General features: G+C 49.6%; 1 protein-coding gene across 5 annotated transcripts in view; it reads left to right on the top strand.

Annotated features, from left to right (window-relative positions):
• Nucleotides 1-17,676, top strand: part of cntrl (centriolin) — a 60,437-nt gene that overhangs the window by 40,435 nt on the left and 2,326 nt on the right. For 2 of the 5 annotated variants that reach the window (XM_004919795.4, XM_004919797.4), the window contains exons 26-42: nt 144-336; nt 4,432-4,562; nt 4,650-4,790; nt 4,877-5,003; nt 5,199-5,363; nt 5,545-5,704; nt 9,303-9,418; nt 9,510-9,727; nt 9,817-9,974; nt 12,042-12,115; nt 13,694-13,894; nt 14,018-14,243; nt 14,453-14,658; nt 15,194-15,334; nt 15,542-15,817; nt 15,897-16,253; nt 17,443-17,538. In XM_004919795.4, coding sequence (XP_004919852.2) covers nt 144-336; nt 4,432-4,562; nt 4,650-4,790; nt 4,877-5,003; nt 5,199-5,363; nt 5,545-5,704; nt 9,303-9,418; nt 9,510-9,727; nt 9,817-9,974; nt 12,042-12,115; nt 13,694-13,894; nt 14,018-14,243; nt 14,453-14,658; nt 15,194-15,334; nt 15,542-15,817; nt 15,897-16,253; nt 17,443-17,529 — 2,977 coding nt within the window. In that variant the 3' untranslated portion in view covers nt 17,530-17,538. The remainder of the gene's footprint in view (nt 1-143; nt 337-4,431; nt 4,563-4,649; nt 4,791-4,876; nt 5,004-5,198; nt 5,364-5,544; nt 5,705-9,302; nt 9,419-9,509; nt 9,728-9,816; nt 9,975-12,041; nt 12,116-13,693; nt 13,895-14,017; nt 14,244-14,452; nt 14,659-15,193; nt 15,335-15,541; nt 15,818-15,896; nt 16,254-17,442; nt 17,539-17,676) is intronic. The other 3 variants (XM_002941306.5, XM_012954437.3, XM_004919796.4) reach the window with 3 other exon arrangements.

The raw sequence follows: 17,676 nt of genomic DNA, 5'->3' as shown, positions 1-17,676 counted from the left end.
CTTCTCCCTTAAAGGTACAGATCAGTTCTCTTGCCCAGATGGCCAAACAGCAGATCTTATTTGGTGCGTCACCAATAAGCTGTGATATTGGTTCATGGAGGAGTTCCCAAGTTAACTTTCCCTTTCTGGGGTTTCCGTTGCAGAAACTTTGTCGACGGGCACATCGGCACCCTAATTACCGAGCTGGAACTGGAGAAGTCCTTGCAGCACCACGATGAGATTGAAGACGAGATAGGGTGCATAGAGAAGACTCTCCTAAAGCGTCGGGCGGAACTCAGAGAGGCAGATCGGCTGCTGGCGGAAGCAGAGGCAGAGCTCCAATCCACACGGGCAAAGGTATGAAATGGTTTGCCTCCCCTCGTTACACAGGGCGGAAGCAGGAAGGGACCCACACGTATTCCAAGAAACACTGGAATGTTTAAAGGAACAGTAACACCAAAAAATGAAAGTGTATAAAAATAATTATGATATAATGTACTTTTGCCCTGCACTGGTGTGTTTGCCCCAGAAAGATTACTATAGTTTATATAAACACAGGGGCAGCCATTCAAAGAAGAAAAGCCACAGGTTACATAGCAGATAACAGAGAAAACACCATTGAATTCAACAGAGCTTATCTCTTATCTGCTATGTAACCTGTGCCTTTTCTCCTTTTTCCTGCTTGAATTGCTGCCCCCAATGGCTACACAGCAGGGTATTTACTTCATCCTTTACCTAATGAATCAGTCGTATCTGAACACACGCCCCAGGACTTTGCTGACTTCTTTAAAAGCCAAGTCGATTCTATCCGCAAACAATTTTCCCAACCCTCAGATACCGTTAATCTCAACCTTCCTAAATCTCCTCTCTCCGTTTTCAGCTCCTTCAATCTCGTAACAGAGTCTGAAGTTTCTCAGCTTCTCCGATCCTCTCCGCCTACTACCTGCTCGCTGGATCCTATGCCCTCATCCCTACTAACAGTGTGCCCCTGCCCTTACTCCAGCTCTTACCCACATATTCAATTCCTCTCTGGCTTCTGGTACTTTTCCCTCTCTATTCAAACAAGCATGTGTCAAACCCATTCTCAAGGCTACGCTGGACCCGTCCTGCCTTTCTAACTACCGTCCTGTCTCTCTCCTGCCCCATGCCTCTAAACTCCTGGAACGTCTTGTCTTTTCTCGTGTCACTAACTCCCTCTGCACCCATAATCTGCTGAACCCGATGCAGTCTGGTTTTTGGCCTGCACCCCACTGAGACGGCCTTATGCAGAGTGGCAAATGATCTCCAGACTGCCAAGGCCAAAGGACGCTACTCGGTTCTCGTTCTCCTAGACCTTTCCTCTGCTTTTGATACTGTCGACCATTCTATCCTTATACAAATTCTCTATTCTCTGGGTATCCGGGATCAGGCTGCATCCTGGTTCTCTTCCTACCGCTCTAACCGCTCCTTCTCTGTCGCTCTTACTAACAAATCCTCTACCCCGGTTCCGCTTAGTGTGGGGGTGCCGCTTAGTGTGGGGGTGCCGCTCAGTGTGGGGGTGCCTCAGGGCTCTGTGCTTGGTCCCCTGCTGTTCTCCCTGTACACTCTCTCTCTAGGAGACCTTATTTCTTCTTTTGGTCTTAAATACCACCTATATGCAGATGCACCCAGATATATTTAGACACCCCTGCACTAACTGCTGATGTTCAAACCCAGATTGCTAACTGCCTCCTGGATGAACCGACGCCAGCTCAAACTTACCCTAGCTAAAACAGAGCCAATGGTCTTCCCGCCCAAACCTGGCCCTCCTCGTCCTTTCACCATCACTATTGATGACATGACCATCAACCCTGTAAATTCTGCACGCTGCCTTGGGGTTATCTTTGACCAGTCACTCTCCTTCTCTAACCATATTAATAACACTGCCAAAACCTGCCGTTTTTTCCTCTGCAAAATTGCCAAGATACGCCCCTTTCTTTCAAAAGTAACAGCTAAAACACTAATACATGTCCTTATCCTTTCCCGCTTAGATTACTGCAATCTCCTACTAAACGGCCTCCCGGACTCCCACCTCTCTCCCCTGCAATCAATCTTAAACTCTGCTGCCAGGATCCTCCTGCTCTCTCCTAAGAGGGAACCTGTTCAGCCTCACTTAAGCTCTCTTGCATGGCTGCCTGTTAAGCAATGGAGCTTACAGAATCCTCCTGCTAACATTCGGCCCTTCCCTCCTCTGCTCCTCACTACATTTCTTCACTGGTCTCCTTGCTCCTCACTACATTCCCTCACTGGTCTCCCTGCTCCTCACTACATTTCTTCACTGGTCTCCCTGCTCCTCACTACATTACTTCACTGGTCTCCCTGCACGTTCCTGGTCGTCTCCTCCGCTCCTCTCAGAGCCTCCGTCTTTATACACTATCCACACCCACTGCGCTCTCTCATCTTAACCCTTTCTATCTCGCTGCTCCTTCCCTCTGGAACTCTATCCCTGAATCCCTCCGTAGGGAACACTCACCCACTCTCTTTAAGAAAAAACTCAGCTGTTACCTTCTGGAGCACTAAAACATTATTTTGTCCTAGTCCTGCGCCTAAGGGCAAATGGCCATACCTGGTGCACTCTTATTTTCCAATTTGTGCCTTTATGTTACCCAACCACTTAGACTGTAAGCTCTACGGGGCAGGGACATCCTTCCTACTGTGTCTCATTCCACATGGCACTTATTACCTGTGCATTTATATATATATATATATATATATATATATATATATATATATATATATATATATTTATTTATATATATTTATTTATTGTATTTATTTATGATATCACTTGTCCTCCCTGTGTGTAATTTTGTATTTTGTAAGATTGTACAGCGCTGCGTACCCTTGTGGCGCTTTATAAATAAAGTTATACATACATACATACATACATACATTTATACAAATTATAATACATTTTCTGTAGCAAACACCCCAGCTGTACCAGTGCAGGAATGGCTGCCCCCGGGGCTACACAGCGGGGTATTTATATAAACTATAGTAGGGTTTCTGTAGCAAACACCCCAGCTGTACCAGTGCAGGAATGGCTGCCCCCGGGGCTACACAGCGGGGTATTTATATAAACTATAGTAGGGTTTCTGTAGCAAACACCCCAGCTGTACCAGTGCAGGAATGGCTGCCCGGGGCTACACAGCGGGGTATTTATATAAACTATAGTAGGGTTTCTGTAGCAAACACCCCAGCTGTACCAGTGCAGGAATGGCTGCCCCCGGGGCTACACAGCGGGGTATTTATATAAACTATAGTAGGGTTTCTGTAGCAAACACCCCAGCTGTACCAGTGCAGGAATGGCTGCCCCCGGGGCTATACAGCGGGGTATTTATATAAACTATAGTAGGGTTTCTGTAGCAAACACCCCAGCTGTACCAGTGCAGGAATGGCTGCCCCGGGGCTACACAGCGGGGTATTTATATAAACTATAGTAGGGTTTCTGTAGCAAACACCCCAGCTGTACCAGTGCAGGAATGGCTGCCCCCGGGGCTACACAGCGGGGTATTTATATAAACTATAGTAGGGTTTCTGTAGCAAACACCCCAGCTGTACCAGTGCAGGAATGGCTGCCCCCCGGGGCTACACAGCGGGGTATTTATATAAACTATAGTAGGGTTTCTGTAGCAAACACCCCAGCTGTACCGGTGCAGGAATGGCTGCCCCCGGGGCTACACAGCGGGGTATTTATATAAACTATAGTAGGGTTTCTGTAGCAAACACCCAGCTGTACCAGTGCAGGAATGGCTGCCCCCGGGGCTACACAGCGGGGTATTTATATAAACTATAGTAGGGTTTCTGTAGCAAACACCCCAGTTGTACCAGTGCAGGAATGGCTACCCCCGGGGCTACACAGCAGGGTATTTATATAAACTATAGTAGGGTTTCTGTAGCAAACACCCCAGCTGTACCAGTGCAGGAACGACTGCCCCCGGGGCTACACAGCGGGGTATTTATATAAACTATAGTAGGGTTTCTGTAGCAAACACCCCAGCTGTACCAGTGCAGGAACGGCTGCCCCCGGGGCTACACAGCGGGGTATTTATATAAACTATAGTAGGGTTTCTGTAACAAACACCCCAGCTGTACCAGTGCAGGAACGGCTGCCCCCGGGGCTACACAGCGGGGTATTTATATAAACTATAGTAGGGTTTCTGTAGCAAACACCCCAGCTGTACCAGTGCAGGAACGGCTGCCCCCAGGGCTACACAGCAGGGTATTTATATAAACTATAATACCTTTTCTATAACAAACACACCAGTTTTACCAATGCAGGGCAACAGTACATTATATTTCAATAACTTTAAAATATTTTTGGTGATACTGTTATAGGTACCTTGTTCACATTGCACTTGGAGTGTGCAATGACTTGAAGACATCCGTTCACCCCAGGACTCCATTTTATCCGTTTTTCTGTTTTCCCTGCAGACCACCGACATCATTGAAAAGTACACCTGTGCAAAGAAGCACTTGAGCACCACAGAGAGCGACGCCGAAGAGCTGGAGCGGCGGGCACAAGAGACAGCCAGGCAGCTGGTGAAAGCAGATCAGCAACTCAGGTACCAGGGATAGATACCCTCTCGTTCAGCTGGGTTTATCGTCTGTTTACAATGAATATATATAAAGACTACACACGTTCACTTTAGAATGCTGCAACGGAGCGCCTGCGACCTGGAGCAGCACCGAGCGGAACAAGAGAGCATGCTGACGGAAATAAACAGCGTGGTATCCGAAAAGGACTCTGAATTCCAGGCACTCGGCAAAAAGATTGACACGATGACTGAAAGGTAAGTCCTATGTTGGCCCCCACATTAGGGTTTATAACCTTGGCACACAAAGGGTTACGGTGTTTCATTAGCCACTTGCCTTGCAGTCTCCAGAAGCTCCATGCTGATATCCAGGTGGTAGCGGCCAAGGAAGCCAATCATCTTCAGGCACTTAAGGAAGCGGAATCCCTGCTGCAGGAGAAGAAGGCAGTCCTGGAGCGAATAGATGAGCAGGTATGGTTGTATTGGTGCATCAATGACTGTGGCATTCTGGGAAAAAACAAGCTGCATTTGCGAAACATTAGGCTGAATACCCAACCGTAGATTTGGTTCAGCCAGAGGCATGGATTCGGCCAAATCCTGCTAAAAAAAGGCTGAATCCGGATCCGAATCCCTTTTCAGCGTTGTTCTTCCATCCTTCTCCTGCAGGTATACGCCCAGCAGCAAGACATAGCGGGTATGGACCGCCTTCTAGGTCAGAAGAAGGAGGAGCTGCACCTTCTGCAGGATCACATTGACCATAAGAAAGCAGATCTGAAGGAAGTCTTACGGGACGGGGAACTGGATGTGGCGGATTGCAGACAAGAGATACAAGTAATAGGGGGAACACAAAGCAAATGGGGGTGTAATCGACAGTACAGGGGAGTAAGTAGTGTATATAGGTTATACACAGATTTAAGGGTATAAATGATTGGTTCTCAAGGAGGCTTAGGCACTACAGCAGCGTAAGTTTCACTTATTGTAGGCTTACACCCCGGCCTTCATGTCATTGCAGGAAGTCAAGTCTCTCTTGGAAGATTTAAGTGCTCAAAAAGGAGAGCTCAATGCCCAAGTGAGCGAGAAGAAGGCACAGCTGGGGCGACTGAAACAGGAAATCCTTCAAGAAGAAGATAATCTCCAAACATTGGCTTCCCAGATAAATAAGCTCAAATCTGGTAAGTGGGTGAAATGCTTGCCCTTTGTGATCCTTTGTAATGCTTCTTCCTTCTGATATGTTATCACTCTCATCTGACCTGCCCCCTTAGCTCATAACAAGGTTAAGGATATATAGAAACATTGGGGTAACAGTCACCCTGCTATAGTTCCAGGGGTACCCAGGGCACAAATAAGCACTCACCCCAAATCCCCCCCTAACTGGCCTTCAGGCTGGGCCCCCTTAGCCCATAACAAGGTTACAGATATATAGAAACATTGGGGTAACAGTCACCCCGCTATAGTTCCAGGGGTACCCAGGGCACAAATAAGCACTCACCCCAAATCCCCCCCTAACTGGCCTTCAGGCTGGGCCCCCTTAGCCCATAACAAGGTTACAGATATATAGAAACATTGGGGTAACAGTCACCCCGCTATAGTTCCAGGGGTACCCAGGGCACAAATAAGCACTCACCCCAAATCCCCCCCTAACTGGCCTTCAGGCTGGGCCCCCTTAGCCCATAACAAGGTTACAGATATATAGAAACATTGGGGTAACAGTCACCCTGCTATAGTTCCAGGGGTACCCAGGGCACAAATAAGCACTCACCCCAAATCCCCCCCTAACTGGCCTTCAGGCTGGGCCCCCTTAGCCCATAACAAGGTTACAGATATATAGAAACATTGGGGTAACAGTCACCCTGCTATAGTTCCAGGGGTACCCAGGGCACAAATAAGCACTCACCCCAAATCCCCCCCTAACTGGCCTTCAGGCTGGGCCCCCTTAGCCCATAACAAGGTTACAGATATATAGAAACATTGGGGTAACAGTCACCCCCGCTATGGTTCCAGGGGTACCCAGGGCACAAATAAGCACTCACCCCAAATCCCCCCCTAACTGGCCTTCAGGCTGGGTCCCCTTAGCCCATAACAAGGTTACAGATATATAGAAACATTGGGGTAACAGTCAACCCGCTATGGTTCCAGGGGTACCCAGGGCACAAATAAGCACTCACCCCAAATCCCCCCCTAACTGGCCTTCAGGCTGGGCCCCCTAGCCCATAACAAGGTTACAGATATATAGAAACATTGGGGTAACAGTCAACCCGCTATAGTTCCAGGGGTACCCAGGGCACAAATAAGCACTCACCCCAAATCCCCCCCTAACTGGCCTTCAGGCTGGGCCCCCTTAGCCCATAACAAGGTTACAGATATATAGAAACATTGGGGTAACAGTCACCCCGCTATGGTTCCAGGGGTACCCAGGGCACAAATAAGCACTCACCCCAAATCCCCCCCTAACTGGCCTTCAGGCTGGGCCCCCTTAGCCCATAACAAGGTTACAGATATATAGAAACATTGGGGTAACAGTCACCCCGCTATGGTTCCAGGGGTACCCAGGGCACAAATAAGCACTCACCCCAAATCCCCCCCTAACTGGCCTTCAGGCTGGGTCCCCTTAGCCATAACAAGGTTACAGATATATAGAAACATTGGGGTAACAGTCAACCCGCTATGGTTCCAGGGGTACCCAGGGCACAAATAAGCACTCACCCCAAATCCCCCCCTAACTGGCCTTCAGGCTGGGCCCCCTTAGCCCATAACAAGGTTACAGATATATAGAAACATTGGGGGTAACAGTCAACCCGCTATAGTTCCAGGGGTACCCAGGGCACAAATAAGCACTCACCCCAAATCCCCCCCTAACTGGCCTTCAGGCTGGGCCCCCTTAGCCCATAACAAGGTTACAGATATATAGAAACATTGGGGTAACAGTCACCCTGCTATAGTTCCAGGGGTACCCAGGGCACAAATAAGCACTCACCCCAAATCCCCCCCTAACTGGCCTTCAGGCTGGGCCCCCTTAGCCCATAACAAGGTTACAGATATATAGAAACATTGGGGTAACAGTCACCCCGCTATGGTTCCAGGGGTACCCAGGGCACAAATAAGCACTCACCCCAAATCCCCCCCTAACTGGCCTTCAGGCTGGGTCCCCTTAGCCCATAACAAGGTTACAGATATATAGAAACATTGGGGTAACAGTCAACCCGCTATGGTTCCAGGGGTACCCAGGGCACAAATAAGCACTCACCCCAAATCCCCCCCTAACTGGCCTTCAGGCTGGGCCCCCTAGCCCATAACAAGGTTACAGATATATAGAAACATTGGGGTAACAGTCAACCCGCTATAGTTCCAGGGGTACCCAGGGCACAAATAAGCACTCACCCCAAATCCCCCCCTAACTGGCCTTCAGGCTGGGCCCCCTTAGCCCATAACAAGGTTACAGATATATAGAAACATTGGGGTAACAGTCACCCCGCTATGGTTCCAGGGGTACCCAGGGCACAAATAAGCACTCACCCCAAATCCCCCCCTAACTGGCCTTCAGGCTGGGCCCCCTTAGCCCATAACAAGGTTACAGATATATAGAAACATTGGGGTAACAGTCAACCCGCTATGGTTCAGGGGTACCCAGGGCACAAATAAGCACTCACCCCAAATCCCCCCTAACTGGCCTTCAGGCTGGGCCCCCTTAGCCCATAACAAGGTTACAGATATATAGAAACATTGGGGTAACAGTCACCCCGCTATGGTTCCAGGGGTACCCAGGGCACAAATAAGCACTCACCCCAAATCCCCCCCTAACTGGCCTTCAGGCTGGGTCCCCTTAGCCCATAACAAGGTTACAGATATATAGAAACATTGGGGTAACAGTCAACCCGCTATGGTTCCAGGGGTACCCAGGGCACAAATAAGCACTCACCCCAAATCCCCCCCTAACTGGCCTTCAGGCTGGGCCCCCTTAGCCCATAACAAGGTTACAGATATATAGAAACATTGGGGTAACAGTCAACCCGCTATAGTTCCAGGGGTACCCAGGGCACAAATAAGCACTCACCCCAAATCCCCCCCTAACTGGCCTTCAGGCTGGGCCCCCTTAGCCCATAACAAGGTTACAGATATATAGAAACATTGGGGTAACAGTCAACCCGCTATAGTTCCAGGGGTACCCAGGGCACAAATAAGCACTCACCCCAAATCCCCCCCTAACTGGCCTTCAGGCTGGGCCCCCTTAGCCCATAACAAGGTTACAGATATATAGAAACATTGGGGTAACAGTCACCCCGCTATAGTTCCAGGGGTACCCAGGGCACAAATAAGCACTCACCCCAAATCCCCCCCTAACTGGCCTTCAGGCTGGGCCCCCTTAGCCCATAACAAGGTTACAGATATATAGAAACATTGGGGTAACAGTCACCCTGCTATAGTTCCAGGGGTACCCAGGGCACAAATAAGCACTCACCCCAAATCCCCCCCTAACTGGCCTTCAGGCTGGGCCCCCTTAGCCCATAACAAGGTTACAGATATATAGAAACATTGGGGTAACAGTCACCCCGTTATGGTTCCAGGGGTACCCAGGGCACAAATAAGCACTCACCCCAAATCCCCCCCTAACTGGCCTTCAGGCTGGGCCCCCTTAGCCCATAACAAGGTTACAGATATATAGAAACATTGGGGTAACAGTCACCCTGCTATAGTTCCAGGGGTACCCAGGGCACAAATAAGCACTCACCCCACTTCCATCAGCCGTTTACTTGCCCATTTTGCTGATTACAGAGCTGAAACACGTGTTGGAGATGGTGCAACTGGAGAACAACGAACTGCAGGGCTTGAAGCTGCAGCACAACCAGAAGGTGGATGAGATGGAGAACATACAGACAACCCTTCTAGAGGTAGGGGGCACTCTCCATGTTGGATGGTGGGTTTTGTCATTGCACCTACACCCCCCACCCACCATAAAAGTAATACTTTTCCTTTTTAAAGGGGAAGTTAGAATTGGAAAACCTGCAGCGGACCTCTCAACGCCTAAACGGGGAGGTGGAGCGGCAGAGACAAGTGCTGGAGAAAGACCATAGGGAAATGGAGCTTCTGATGACGCAGATGCACACCCTCCAGGAGAATGTGGCTTCCCTGGGCAGCGACAAAGCCCGTGTGGAGGAGAGCAGCCAGCAGCTGGAGAAGAAGCTCGCCCAGGCCACAAAGTAAGGGCACATATAACCTAGGCACTCCACTTACTTTGTTATATGGTTGGGCGTATTTCCCCTTTAACACCTTCCCATTCCATCACTAGAACACTCGCAGCTACGGAGGAGAATAACCGAGCGGCCAGTAGCAATGCAGAGAAGTTGGCGTCTGAAATCAAACGGTTACAGAAAGAGATCGACCAGCTCCACAAACAGAAGCATTCTCTGAGGCAGGAAGGGTCGGTGGTACAGCAGCAAGTGCAAGGTAAAGCCTCGGGGAGGGGAAGAGGAGCTGCCATACAGTACAGTATGAGGGTACAGCTTATTGTGTGCCCAGAACATTCCTTCTCTGTATATTTGTATTTATACGTATGGGAGGGAGGTGCCATAGTGTTTCCCTTAGACAGTACAGTATGGGGGTACAGCTTATTGTGTGCCTAGAACATTCCTTCTCTGTATATTTGTATTTATACATATGGGTAGGGGGTGCCATAGTGTTTCCCTTAGACAGTACAGTATGGGGGTACAGCTTATTGTGTGCCCAGAACATTCCTTCTCTGTATATTTGTATTTATACATATGGGAGGGAGGTGCCATAGTGTTTCCCTTAGACAGTACAGTATGGGGGTACAGCTTATTGTGTGCCCAGAACATTCCTTCTCTGTATATTTGTATTTATACGTATGGGAGGGAGGTGCCATAGTGTTTCCCTTAGGCAGTACAGTATGGGGGTACAGCTTATTGTGTGCCCAGAACATTCCTTCTCTGTATATTTGTATTTATACATATGGGAGGGAGGTGCCATAGTGTTTCCCTTAGACAGTACAGTATGGGGGTACAGCTTATTGTGTGCCCAGAACATTCCTTCTCTGTATATTTGTATTTATACATATGGGAGGGAGGTGCCATAGTGTTTCCCTTAGACAGTACAGTATGGGGGTACAGCTTATTGTGTGCCCAGAACATTCCTTCTCTGTATGTTTGTATTTATACATATGGGTAGGGGGTGCCATAGTGTTTCCCTTAGACAGTACAGTATGGGGGTACAGCTTATTGTGTGCCCAGAACATTCCTTCTCTGTATGTTTGTATTTATACATATGGGAGGGAGGTGCCATAGTGTTTCCCTTAGACAGTACAGTATGGGGGTACAGCTTATTGTGTGCCCAGAACATTCCTTCTCTGTATATTTGTATTTATACATATGGGAGGGAGGTGCCATAGTGTTTCCCTTAGACAGTACAGTATGGGGGTACAGCTTATTGTGTGCCCAGAACATTCCTTCTCTGTATGTTTGTATTTATACATATGGGAGGGAGGTGCCATAGTGTTTCCCTTAGACAGTACAGTATGGGGGTACAGCTTATTGTGTGCCCAGAACATTCCTTCTCTGTATATTTGTGTTTATACATATGGGAGGGAGGTGCCATAGTGTTTCCCTTAGACAGTACAGTATGGGGGTACAGCTTATTGTGTGCCCAGAACATTCCTTCTCTGTATATTTGTATTTATACATATGGGTAGGGGGTGCCATAGTGTTTCCCTTAGACAGTACAGTATGGGGGTACAGCTTATTGTGTGCCCAGAACATTCCTTCTCTGTATATTTGTATTTATACATATGGGTAGGGGGTGCCATAGTGTTTCCCTTAGACAGTACAGTATGGGGGTACAGCTTATTGTGTGCCCAGAACATTCCTTCTCTGTATATTTGTATTTATACATATGGGTAGGAGGTGCCATAGTGTTTCCCTTAGACAGTACAGTATGGGGATACAGCTTATTGTGTGCCCAAAACATTCCTTCTCTGTATATTTGTATTTATACATATGGGAGGGAGGTGCCATAGTGTTTCCCTTAGACAGTACAGTATGGGGGTACAGCTTATTGTGTGCCCAGAACATTCCTTCTCTGTATATTTGTATTTATACATATGGGTAGGGGGTGCCATAGTGTTTCCCTTAGACAGTACAGTATGGGGGTACAGCTTATTGTGTGCCCAGAACATTCCCTCTCTGTATATTTGTATTTATACATATGGGAGGGAGGTGCCATAGTGTTTCCCTTAGACAGTACAGTATGGGGGTACAGCTTATTGTGTGCCCAGAACATTCCTTCTCTGTATATTTGTATTTATACATATGGGAGGGAGGTGCCATAGTGTTTCCCTTAGACAGTACAGTATGGGGGTACAGCTTATTGTGTGCCCAGAACATTCCTTCTCTGTATATTTGTATTTATACATATGGGAGGGAGGTGCCATAGGCCGGTGCGTTCTGTTGGTTCTACAGACTGCTCAGTTGGAATAATCATTTGTCTGTTTCCCCTTTGCAGATAGAACAGATGAGTTGAACTTACTTAAGGATGAGCTTAACGATACCAGGGAGCAACTGAAGCTAATTGAGCAGGTAATTGCCAAATCACTTTTTATTCTGTTGGTCCCAGTGTCCTTTCTGAGTTCCAGAGTGAGGACTCGGGCAAGGGAGACTGTTCTGCTCAGTCAGCCGAGAAGATTTAGCTGAATTTCGTTTGCAGTCAGTGTCACAAAGTGACCTGTGCAGCTGTACATTCTCCCAGTTCTTAGTGACAGTTGGATGCCAGTGACCCTTACAGCTGTACATTCTATTTGCCAGCAGCCAATGGTTTGTACAACTGCCGTGCATGCAAGGCTTAATGTACAGCTGCAGGGGTCATGGATCCTGCTATCACAAAGCACTGACGGCAGGCAGGGAGAATGTACAGCTGCAGGGGTCACTTGGTTACTGCTATCACTAAGCACCGATGGCAGGCAGGGAGAATGTACAGCTGCAGGGGTCACTTGGTTACTGCTATCACTAAGCACCGATGGCAGGCAGGGAGAATGTACAGCTGCAGGGGTCACTTGGTTACTGCTATCACTAAGCACCGATGGCAGGCAGGGAGAATGTACAGCTGCAGGGGTCACTTGGTTACTGCTATCACTAAGCACCAATGGCAGGCAGGGAGAATGTACAGCTGCAGGGGTCACTTGGTTACTGCTATCACTAAGCACCAATGGCAGGCAGGGAGAATGTACAGCTGCAGGGGTCACTTAGTTACTGCTATCACTAAGCACCGATGGCAGACAGGGAGAATGTACAGCTGCAGGGGTCACTTGGTTACTGCTATCACTAAGCACCGATGGCAGGCAGGGAGAATGTACAGCTGCAGGGGTCACTTGTTTACTGCTATCACTAAGCACCGATGGCAGGCAGGGAGAATGTACAGCTGCAGGGGTCACTTGGTTACTGCTATCACTAAGCACCGATGGCAGGCAGGGAGAATGTACAGCTGCAGGGGTCACTTGGTTACTGCTATCACTAAGCACCGATGGCAGGCAGGGAGAATGTACAGCTGCAGGGGTCACTTGTTTACTGCTATCACTAAGCACCGATGGCAGGCAGGGAGAATGTACAGCTGCAGGGGTCACTTGGTTACTGCTATCACTAAGCACCGATGGCAGGCAGGGAGAATGTACAGCTGCAGGGGTCACTTGGTTACTGCTATCACTAAGCACCGATGGCAGGCAGGGAGAATGTACAGCTGCAGGGGTCACTTGGTTACTGCTATCACTAAGCACCGATGGCAGGCAGGGAGAATGTACAGCTGCAGGGGTCACTTGGTTACTGCTATCACTAAGCACCGATGGCAGGCAGGGAGAATGTACAGCTGCAGGGGTCACTTGGTTACTGCTATCACTAAGCACCGATGGCAGGCAGGGAGAATGTACAGCTGCAGGGGTCACTTGGTTACTGCTATCACTAAGCACCGATGGCAGGCAGGGAGAATGTACAGCTGCAGGGGTCAGTTGGATCCAGTAATTGCTTATGATGCCCCTTGGAGCTATTTGGCCCCACAGTGGGGTTACAGATACAGCCCCCTGCCACTTGACCATAGAGTTGGACCCCCAATTGTAATTATGCTGGATATATGTGGGAAAGCTTAGAGGTGCTTGGCTTGCTCCCCAGGACCTGAGAAATGCCACAAGGGCTCGTGACGAGATGCTCAGGGAAAAGACCACCCTACAGGCGGCCATTGAGGAGAGTTCGGCGAGGTACAAATCTCTGCAGGACAAAGAGGCCCGGAAAGAACAGCAGCTGAGCCACCTCCAGAGGGCGATAGAGGAGAAAGAGGGCGAGATGGAAAAACACGATGCGGTAAATGCCTGGGTATTAATACATCATTACAGTAGCATTAGCCCCCCCCAAACTTGTGTTATGGTGACCCCCCTAACAGCATGATTAGTATCCCACTGCTAAACGGGCTCAGTAAGGTTCTTGTTTGGCCCACAGGTCCTGAAGCAAGTCCTGAGAGACCTCGACATCCAGGAACAGCAGCTGAAAGAATCCACGGCCAAACTGAAGGAGCACCGGCAGGCCCTGGAATGGGAACTGGCCAATAGGAAGACTTCTCTGGAAATGCTTAACTCCAAAGTAAATGCGCTGGAGGAACGAGCCCTGCAGCTCCAGCAAGAGGAAAAGTGGTCGGCCGCCCTAGAGGAATCACTCCGCAGCACCAGTGAGTGTGTCCCGCCACCGTGCAATGGTCTCTTTGCTCTGCTCTATGATTGGCAGCTGTGCTAAGGGGTGGGAGTGGTAAAAATGCATCATTTGACCAATATACAACACCCTTTGTTGTGACTGTTTTGTTAGCAATGTACAGAGTTGGAGTTATCTCTCTCCATTAAGGATTAGAATTCAGTTGGGGATTTGCTTTGGGATTTGCAGGGCACCAGCTGGAGGAAAAAGAGCAGGCGTTACGGGAAAAGGCATCGGAACTCGCGGAGATGCAGAAGGAGGCGGAGATTTCTAAGGCCGACTCGGGCCGCGTGCGGGAGCAGTTGGCGTCGCAGAGGAAAAACGACGAGAAGCGGATCCTGCTGCTGAAAGACGCTGTAAAGAAACAGAGGGCGGAGTATGAGCAAGCCATGCAGGTAGGTGCACTGCCCGCCATACTTACTGGCATGGGGCCTGAGTAAGGGCAGAAGATAAAGTTCTTCCCAGTGTCTCCCATGGAACAGGCAGCTGCCATATTGATTTGTGCTGCGCTACACCCTGTCCTCCAGCAGATGGAGCTCTGTACAGGATTATGCACATATGTGGCCATTGGGGCTGAGCTGGCAGTTGAGTATCACTGTAATACAACTGCCTTTTATATTAGAGATAGGGCTCCCTAAGCATTTTCAGCTGCCATGTTCTCTGATGTCATGTTACTTTACAAGATCCATTAGAGAACTGGGATTGGGCCAGCTGTTGTGCGAGGGGCGGAGCTACTGATGGGCGGAGCTACTGAGGGGTGGGGTACTTTTATACTCTGGGTATTGCTGGGAATTTGGGCTCTCTGGGAGAACTGTGGTGGCCAAAATGCCAGTCACTTGAATGACCCAAGCGCCGTTTGGCAGTTGAAGATAGCCCCACCCCTCTCCACATTGCATTATGGGTAAATGATTCTACTCCTGTGCTCTTCAGGAAGAAAAGCAGGAGAAGAACAACCTGCAGAAGCAGTTGATTTCCGTGGAACAAGCGGCGTACGATAACCACGAGCGGGCAAAGCGACTGATGCGGGAGCTGAAACAGCTGCAGTCGGAACACACGGTTCTGCGCAACCAGGTACAATCTGCCCTCTGGGGTGGGTAACAATTGCCCCCCCCCCCCTACTCCTTAGATAATTGCCCCAATGTTGTCTCCAGGTCTAATAACTCAGCAATCACACTTTATAAGGATTAGTTGCTATGGGTTACTAGACCCTATTACTGTATAGCAGGAGTAGCCAATCGCATTCCAGCTTCCTCCAAGGCTTTTTTTTTCTCTTTCCAGCTCAAAACCCAAGAGGAAGTGGACAAGCGGCAGCAGGAAGTGAGGGAAGCGATGAGAGCGTTAAAGACTCAGGTTAAAAACGAAATCGAAAGCGGCCTGCGAGATCTGCGCTGCGTGGAGGAGCGCGAGCTCTTGGGGGACGTGGAGGCGGAGTCAAACCGCAGCCTGCATTCTCGCCTAGAAAGCCTAAAGGAGAACTTTCCCTTCTCGGCCAATGAAACAGCGTCACAGCCGCCACATACGGACAGAGCTGGGAGGGGCAAAGATCACATGATGGTGAGTGTGGGGGCCAATGACGTGGTACTTACCTAGGGTGTCTAACCACTTACCTGCCTGTTATTGTTTGGCTGATCAGGAGGAACATTGGCACGGGGAATCCCTGCGCGAGAAACTGCAGCAACACGAAGACAGACTGAAGGTAAGTCCCCTCCTGTGGCGCCGGTGGGTAGGTACCAAGCCCAGACTGGCACCTCCCCGCCAACAGGGATATCTCTATCCGCAGGCTCAGCTGCGCCAACGCATGTCCAGCCAAGCCGACGCCCTCAGCCGCGCCAAACGCCACACGGAGGGGACCCTGCACAGCCTGAGGCGCCAAGTGGAGGCGCTGGATGAACTGGTCAGTAACAGCTCGGCCGAGTCTTGGCTGCACTCCCAGAACCTCTCCGGGGTCAACTCCTCCCTCCATGAACTTTCCCACAGTCCTCCCTGTCAGGTACCATCTCATTGGCTTGGGTTTGGGGCGTAGCCTCCCAATGCATCGTACCCCAATGTTTCTATATATCTGTAACCTTGTTATGGGCTAAGGGGGCCCAGCCTGAAGGCCAGTTAGGGGGGGATTTGGGGTGAGTGCTTATTTGTGCCCTGGGTACCCCTGGAACTATAGCAGGGTGACTGTTACCCCAATGTTTCTATATATCTGTAACCTTGTTATGGGCTAAGGGGGCCCAGCCTGAAGGCCAGTTAGGGGGGGATTTGGGGTGAGTGCTTATTTGTACCCTGGGTACCCCTGGAACTATAGCAGGGTGACTGTTACCCCAATGTTTCTATATATCTGTAACCTTGTTATGGGCTAAGGGGGCCCAGCCTGAAGGCCAGTTAGGGGGGGATTTGGGGTGAGTGCTTATTTGTGCCCTGGGTACCCCTGGAACTATAGCAGGGTGACTGTTACCCCCAATGTTTCTATATATCTGTAACCTTGTTATGGGCTAAGGGGGCCCAGCCTGAAGGCCAGTTAGGGGGGATTTGGGGTGAGTGCTTATTTGTGCCCTGGGTACCCCTGGAACTATAGCGGGGTGACTGTTACCCCAATGTTTCTATATATCTGTAACCTTGTTATGGGTTAAGGGGGCCCAGCCTGAAGGCCAGTTAGGGGGTGATTTGGGGTGAGTGCTTATTTGTGCCCTGGGTACCCCTGGAACTATAGCGGGGTGACTGTTACCCCAATGTTTCTATATATCTGTAACCTTGTTATGGGCTAAGGGGGCCCAGCCTGAAGGCCAGTTAGGGGGGGATTTGGGGTGAGTGCTTATTTGTGCCCTGGGTACCCCTGGAACTATAGCGGGGTGACTGGTACCCCAATGTTTCTATATATCTGTAACCTTGTTATGGGCTAAGGGGGCCCAGCCTGAAGGCCAGTTAGGGGGGGATTTGGGGTGAGTGCTTATTTGTGCCCTGGGTACCCCTGGAACTATAGCGGGGTGACTGTTACCCCAATGTTTCTATATATCTGTAACCTTGTTATGGGCTAAGGGGGCCCAGCCTGAAGGCCAGTTAGGGGGGATTTGGGGTGAGTGCTTATTTGTGCCCTGGGATTATAGCGGGGTGACTGTTACCCCAATATTTCTGTATACGCTACCGGTACCAGTTCCTCGCTGTACATACGGTTTCATTGTGTGTTGCAGGGAATCCATATCTCCCACGTTACAGACACGGCCGGGGGAGGCACTCAGCACTTCAGCGCTCTCTATACGCACCACATTCTGCCTTAAACTGACCAGGTAACTTGTGTAGGCACCTCTCCCCCTTCCCAGGTATCCATGGGCCAAACAGATGCATTCTGGGGGAATATGGACTTTGGAAGCTTAATTCCATATAACTGGGAAACTAAACCCCCAGAGTATGATGGGTAAATTGAG

Source organism: Xenopus tropicalis, chromosome 8 (assembly GCF_000004195.4).
Source record: "Xenopus tropicalis strain Nigerian chromosome 8, UCB_Xtro_10.0, whole genome shotgun sequence".
NCBI lineage: Eukaryota > Metazoa > Chordata > Amphibia > Anura > Pipidae > Xenopus > Xenopus tropicalis.
The sequence above is the reverse complement of the archived record's forward strand: the minus strand, read 5'-3'. Positions and strand labels throughout refer to the sequence as shown.